The sequence below is a fragment of the Hippocampus comes genome, unplaced genomic scaffold (genome assembly GCF_001891065.2).
Source record: "Hippocampus comes isolate QL1 unplaced genomic scaffold, H_comes_QL1_v1.1 scaffold157, whole genome shotgun sequence".
NCBI classification, from domain to species: domain Eukaryota; kingdom Metazoa; phylum Chordata; class Actinopteri; order Syngnathiformes; family Syngnathidae; genus Hippocampus; species Hippocampus comes.
The window spans coordinates 146,492-153,991 of NW_017805149.1; the positions used below are offsets into that span (position 1 = coordinate 146,492).

At 44.8% G+C, this 7,500-nt stretch overlaps 1 protein-coding gene across 4 annotated transcripts in view; it reads left to right on the forward strand.

The window, feature by feature from the left end:
* The window catches only part of LOC109514751 (diacylglycerol kinase zeta), a 67,793-nt gene that overhangs the window by 21,619 nt on the left and 38,674 nt on the right, over positions 1 to 7,500 (forward strand). For 2 of the 4 annotated variants that reach the window (XM_019868108.1, XM_019868109.1), the window contains exons 1-4: positions 14 to 833; positions 3,694 to 3,802; positions 4,017 to 4,112; positions 6,755 to 6,832. In XM_019868108.1, coding sequence (XP_019723667.1) covers positions 253 to 833; positions 3,694 to 3,802; positions 4,017 to 4,112; positions 6,755 to 6,832 — 864 coding nt within the window. In that variant the 5' untranslated portion in view covers positions 14 to 252. Of the gene's footprint in view, positions 1 to 13; positions 834 to 3,693; positions 3,803 to 4,016; positions 4,113 to 6,754; positions 6,833 to 7,500 lie in introns of those variants that run through there. The other 2 variants (XM_019868111.1, XM_019868110.1) reach the window with 1 other exon arrangement.

The window sequence follows — 7,500 nt, forward strand, 5'->3', positions numbered from 1 at the left end:
CTGGAAGGCAGGCGCTCCTCGAGTGGCTTGCCATTGCTTCCCTATCAGAGGCGCCCCAGCGTTGGCGTTTTGGTGGCCAGTGGACAGAGGCGACAGTCCATCAAAGATGTGGCTCGCACCAACTCAAGCGAATCAGCGGAAGAAACCGGAACCGAGAGACCCGATTTGCCAATTAAAAAAGACCGGAGACCATCTCAATACAAACGTAATGCTCGCCGCTCTTCCGCTGCCTTCTCTGGCGGGCGGCGAAGAATGGCGGTGCGATACTCTCGCCCCGCCAATGAAAAGTCCATCGAACCTCATTTGCTCGGTTCCTCCATGTTACTCGCAAGCGTCGTCCAGATGGGCAGCGGTGGGAATGAAAAGCAAGCGGAAGAATCTGCCGTCTCGCTTTGTTCCTGCTCTGGGTCAGATGATGAGGGGGGCAGCGTCCAGCGAGCGGGAGTAAAAACGGCGAGCGGCGAAGAAGATGGCAGGCCCGGATCTCAAGTGGACGCAACCCAAGCGATTATGAGGAAGCGCATTAAACCCCGACCCTTCCTCCGACCTCCTCGCTGTCTAAGACGGAACTCCTCCCATCTCCTCCCAGCTGAGTCTGTCTATCAGAACAGCGAAACGCTTTATGGGCTTTATGGGCGCTATCATCATCGAAGGTCAAGTCAAAGTACTCAAGCTCTAAATAGCCTGTTTCAGACTTCCGCCGATCTGAAGTCGGATCTGGAGGCGCTCCTTTGTGAACCTACTCTCCCTAAAAGCTGCTCTTCACCTCTCGGGGGATCGGAGGGGTTGACATACTATGATCCATATCTGGAAACATGGGAGAACTTCCTATCGTATGTAGTAAACTCTCTCACAAACACCCATTCAGACACACTGTGATACATTCAATGTCGTACCTCGATTTAGGATATGCCAGCATACCTATTTTTAACATTTTGGTTCTCGAGTGAGAACCTGAGAGGGTTGTTTTATGCGTATGCTTTTCTTAATACCCAAGTCAGCAGAGGTGGGCATTCCGACACTGACAGTTTCCCGTTTTGCTGGCGGACTGCCGACTAACGGAAACGCTGAAGCACTGACAAACTAAGCACCGAGAGAAGTTGTTTTTCCATCCTTCAACCGGAATCATCACTAACCCCAGTGGCGGGCAGTGCGTCAATACTCAAGGATGGTCCGTCAGTGACAGACTCCTGTTTTGTTGATGACTGATGGGAGCACGTGCCATGTGTCTCGCGTGTGTTTCTTCGTGGGGGTGACTACAGTGGGATTGCTTCTTGTCAATTTGGTGACCTGCGGTTTTGTTGCCTGCTAAATCTCGGCTCCCATTCTCCAAGCCTGCTCCTGTTTTCGGTCATCGTGGCCCGGTAGAGGAAGCTGTCTGTGTGGTATACCTTTCGGATCACACAGACCGCAATGACATTGTCCCGTATTGCGGAAGCGTGATTAAAATTACGATGACAGACTGATCGATTGATGATGACGGACTGGCGAAACGGCCGCTGGCGAATGACGAATGACGGACTGGTGAAATTTACTGACACGCCCACTTCTGCTGTAAACCTTGTAAACAGATTTTTTTTTACCTCTCGTGGAAACTAAATTTGCGGTGACAGAAACACGGTTAAAATAACGACAGACTGACAACGGACGGACGTGATTGGCTTGAAATAATGACGGATTGACGATGCCGACTGACGATGGGCGGCCTGGCTGCTGGCGAATGACGAATGACGGAGCGGAAATTAAAATAGTAACTTCCAAAAGAAGCTATTTATATTAAAACGCCGTCTAGCTGCCTGTGAATGTTGTCATCTCTCTAGGTCATTTCATTCTCAGGGCTCTGAATTGATTGATCTGTTTGTTTCGGTGCTCATCTGAGCAGGCTTCGCCAATCCATGCAATAAGGCTCGGGTGGGGCTGCACCTAGAGGCGAAACATTTTCAGTCGCGATCAATTCAATACCTCGAGATTCACCTTTAGCTGACTTTGGGCCTTTCCTACTGTACATGTTTGGGGAATGGAATATAAAAATTGTTATCATTATGGTGATGCACCCGTGCTGATAAGCCCTTTTATGATTGTGCAACGAGAAGATGAGCTACTTTTAAAAATTCAGCCACATCAAATATGTCTCCTTTAGAGAATCATTGCTCTTGTCACATAAGGCTTGCCATATATCGTTGATGGGGCCTTTGGGCCGTAAGAGCATGTTGTTCTGAAAGAAAAAGTAAAAGTGTACCTGTGGTGGTTAGAAGGAAAAATCATCGAAATGTGTTTGGGATTCACTGGTGGCATTAAAGCAAGCTTTTAATAGCTCGTGGCAACTTTCTGTCCGAGACGCCACGGCAGCTAAGCACGCAGACAGACGTGATATTTCGTTTGTCCACTGGAAGCAGAGCCGTAACGTAGCGTCATTGAAAGTCGAGCGTGGGATGCAATTTGCTGCCGCAGGCATTCCAAGCTATCATGGTGGAATGTAAGGCATATGGACGTTGTAATAACAAGCGAAAAAAACGATAACAAGCAGTAATTGACCATTGAAAAAGAACGCCAAATAAGTATTTCCAGAATTGGTTCACGTCTCACACACACACACGCACACACACACACACACACACACACACACACACAAACGCACGCACCAGACGTTTATCATACTTTACAGTATTGTTCCGTTTCCCCTTCAATACCTCGAAATGGGCAGTCTGGGGCATATTTTAAGACTCATCCAAATGTGGTTGGGATTCACTGGTGGCATTAAAGCAAGCTTCTAATAGCTCGTGGCAACTTTCTGTCCGAGACGCCACGGCAGCTAAGCACGCAGACAGACGTGATATTTCGTTGGTCCACTGGAAGCAGAGCCGTAACGTAGCGTCGTTGAAAGTCGAGCGTGGGATGGAATTTGCTGCCGCAGGCAGCACCTGGTTGCTCCGGATTTTATGAAAAAGCTATCATGGTGGAATGTAAGCTATATGGACGTTGTAGTAACAAGCGAAAGAAACGATAACAAGCAGTAATTGACCATTGAAAAAGAACGCCAAATAAGTATTTCCAGAATTGGTTCACGTCTCACACACGCACACGCACTAACGCACGCACGCACGCACCAGACATTTATCATACTTTACAGTATTGTTCCGTTTCCCCTTCAATACCTCGAAATGGGCAGTCTGGGGTATATTTTAAGACTCCGAGAACCACCAGGAAAGGAAAAACTGAGAAGTGGCTGTGTTGAAGATGTAAGAAAGCACCTCCATGAAGGAAATTTTGAATATAGTGACGTCCCTGTCTGACTATAATTTTTCTCAGAGAATGCCGACCCCCGCTAAGGCCGAGTTAACTGTCAAGTGCTTGTTGTCCATTCGTACGTTGGTGAATCATTCTGGTGGGCGGATGTTCCATTGTTGTCATATTGAAACAAACGTTGAAAATAAATTTGCGCCACCCCCTATAAATTTGTGTGGAAATTGTTTTAGTTTTTTCTTGCACAATTCCATTCACTATATTTGATTAGTGCTTGTTGCTTTAGCATCTCAAAATAACTGAGAAGGTAAAGTACTTCTACTGCATGCTACCTTGTTCCAGTAAAAAAAAAAAAATTGCAGTGCGCAATTTGATGCATGATCTTGTATTGTCTAGTAGAAAAAAATGGCAGCAGGTTTGATTTTTACACCTCTTATTTTCTGTTTCCAGAAAAGCAATAGCAAAATCTGGCCTCCACCATCTGCCCGGTCAGCCCAGTACATCATCATTAAATCGAGCAGAACCAGAAGCGATTATCCGCAGCACTGTTGACTGGACTGTAAGTAAAAGGACCAATGTATTGGATCCAAATCTCTCTCTCTCTCTCTCTCTCTCTCTCTCTCTCTCTCTATCTCTATCTCTCTCTCTCTCTCTATCTCTATCTCTCTCTCTCTCTCTCTCTCTCTCTCTCTCTTTCTCCATGTAGCGCTACTACGTATTATCGTGTCCCACACACAAAGTAAATCAATAAATATGTTGCTTTGTCTTACTAGGAGTCTGCTCAGCATGGAGATCATATCTGGTTCGAGACGAATGTGTCTGGAGACTACTGTTATGTGGGAGAACAACACTGTATTGCAAGAGCACTGGTCAGTATTACATGTTAGTATCTTGTCATATCAATCACACGCTGTCTAGACATCCATTTGTCTGCATGGCTATTCCTCCCTATCTGCCCTGCCACCGCGTCCATATCGATTAATGTGGCTGTCTGTCTGTGTCTTCATCGCTACCGCTTCTCTCCATTCCTCCCATGCACACCGTTAAACAGTGGACAGTGAATGAATACAGTATTGGAACAGTGAGGCCTTTATCCTAGCTGTCGACTCCAAAAACTCAAGTTGGATGTAAAAAGGGAATGGTGAGGATCGGAGACCAGATACGTATTTCATCTTTTACTTCTTTTTGTTTACATTTGGATCTGATACACAACTTTAAAAATGGCACCTATTTTTCAAAAGAGCTAAAGTATTGGAACACATCACTGACTGCTCTGTTGTTTGCTGTGTGGGCCTGGTGTGTCCTATTACATTTATTATTCAGGCAATCATTCCTGTTGAATGTCTATTTTCCTGTGAAGACTACATGTAGATGCTACTTAGACTATAAATAAAACCAATGTGAAAACCAAAGAGTGGCCTATGGAAGAAAAAAAGGATAGAGTTAGTAGATGATGTATTTTCTTTCAAGCAGGAACAACCATACAGCATCGCACACAGCCGTTGTTCACAGAATACTTGTCTGATCTCCTGTTGCATACATTCATAAGTTCACTCAACATGGACTACGCTCTATCTTGACAACCACTGTTTCCTCACAGGAAAATGCGTCCATCTGACTTCTTCTGATTTAACCCTTTGAGGGACAGCGGTTACTACAGTGGACAGCTTTTCGTGTTATCAGGTTACAGGGTGCATGAAAGGGTTAACCAAACATGGACTGTGTCCCATTGACAAATATTTCAACAACCATAAATTTGTTTAAAGCAAGTCTGCACATATAATAGGTGTAGTATAGGTACGGAGGAATACAAACCTATCCTTTAGTGAGAATAGAAGGACCTTACCAAAAAAAAAAAAAAAAAAAAGAACCAGGACAGAGATTAGAAATACGATTCTGGGAGAAATGTATCGGTCGGGACTGATGATGGGACAAAGATGAGCTTCAACTTTGGAGAAAGTCATGATCTGCTTCTGACCTCAAACATCCATCCATCCATTTTCTGAAACGCTTTATCCTCACAAGGGATACTGGAGCCTATCCCGGGGCAGTAGGCGGGGGAAAACCCTGAACTGGTTGCCAGCCAATCGCAGGGCACACAAAGACAAACAACCATCCGCGCTCTCACTCACACCGCAGCACAATTTCGAGTGTTCCATTAACCTGCCATGCATGTTTTTGGAATGTGGGAGGCAACCGCAGTACCCGGAAAAAACCCACGCAGGCCCGGGGGAGAACATGCAAACTCCAACCGAACCCTGCACCCATCCATGCACGGTGAGGCGGATGTGTAAACCCGTTGCCCCGCCCCATGCCGCCCTGACCTCAAACAGACAAGCACAAATGTGAAACACAGTGAAACGGATTTCACGATCTGAGCTTCTATTGGTTGTTCTTGGACGGACGCATTCATCTCCAGCGAAGTGCAGTCAGACAGGATGGTAGGAAAAGGAACGAGTTGAAATTGAACTTGTTGGTTCCTTTATCTCAGACAGGCTCTTTTTTTTTTTTAGGTTTTTATTGAACTGACATGATGAAAGACTTCTGTCGAAACATGGTTCCTCTGTCTCAGTCAGGGTTTTTTTTTAAACTTATTTACCTGATATGTTTTGGCGGAAGTCTTTCATCATGTCAGTTCAATAACAACCAAAAAAAAAAAAAAAAACCCGTCTGAGATACAGGAACCAACAAGTTCAATTGTAAATAAGAGACAGAATGAACTTTATTCAGTTGGAACTCGTCACCAGTCGACAGAATTTTTTTTTCCCCCAACCAGATTGGGAAGAGTCTTCATCATGTAGCAAGTTGCTGATTCACAGCACATTGCAAAAACTATTAAATAATTCCTCGGCGGCAAGGTGAAGGTTTTAGACTGGCCAAGAAATAACCAGACTTGAACCCGATTTTACTTGCTCAGGAGAAGATCGAAGGAAGGAACCCACACAAAACAAAAAACTGAAAGAGGCTGCGGTGAAAGGCTGGTAAAGCAATCAGAAAAGATTCCAGGCTTGATGCAACGATCCATCTATCCATTTTCAATCCCACTTGTTCAGTGTCATGGGGCGCTGCTGCCTAGCTGGAATGGTCGCCATTAAGTTGCATGGCACGTATGGGGACGAACAAATCATTCATACTCCCATTCACTCTGTCACTGATTGGGAACTGAACCTTTGCTGACCCACGTCAGACGAATGTACCAATACGCGTCACTGACAACTAAGCGAAGGATTTTCAACTCAATATTAAGTCTTTGGCCAGCTGCTTTTCAGTTGAACTCAAATATCGGTTTGCTTACCATTCCAATACTCCTGGAGGGGAGTTTATATCAAGCTGTATCATCATGCAAGCGGCATTAAGATTTGTTTGACCTTGATCAGAACCAGGACTGTGTTACGGGTTATATTTTTCTTGGCAATATGCTGCCATCGTATAGTGAAAGGTGACTTGACTCTGGGCATTAAAAAAAAAAAAAAACACCCCACCTTATTTTTTCTATTCTTATTCTCCACAGCAAAAGTCAGTCACCCGGAGAAAGTGTGCTGCCTGCAAGATAGTTGTCCACACAATCTGTATGGAACAACTGGAGAAGGTAATTTAAGTTTGCTTGTTCCGGTCCAGAGTTGATCTTAGCAGGCGTCTCGCCTGTGTATGTGCCAGCTTGCATCAGTGCGTGCCGGCCCCTGAGCACTTGCACAAACCCACGTGGGTAGAATTCTTGGTACAGGAATGGGGACCAAGGCCTGTTGCAAACAGCAAGTAAAATGGCAAGTCACTGACAATCCCCCACCAAAGATGTTAATGATTGATTGTTTGTTTGTTTATTAATACTTTAAACCAGTGGTGTCAAACATACGGCTCGCGGGCCGGAACCGGCCCCCAAGGAGGTTCGATCAGGCCCGCGGGATAATTTAAACGGGAAAAGAATGCATTAAAGATACGGAATGAATATTTTTAATCAGGTGTAATTCATGGAATATCCGCTAGGGGACACACATATAAATTTGTCAAAGGAAAGGTGCCTCATGAAATGTTTTGTAAAAGACATGTTCATTAAATTTCAACATTTTCCTAATGTTCTTGTGCTTCTTTAGACCAAAGAAGTTATTTTGGTCTATTTTGGTTATTTATAGCAGAGTATGGTATAATTTTAATGGTCTGGCCCACTTGACATCGACCGAGGCCGTATGTGGCCCACAATGTGAAATGAGTTTGACACCCCTGGTTTAAACTGTATATATGCCACCCAACTATGATCCT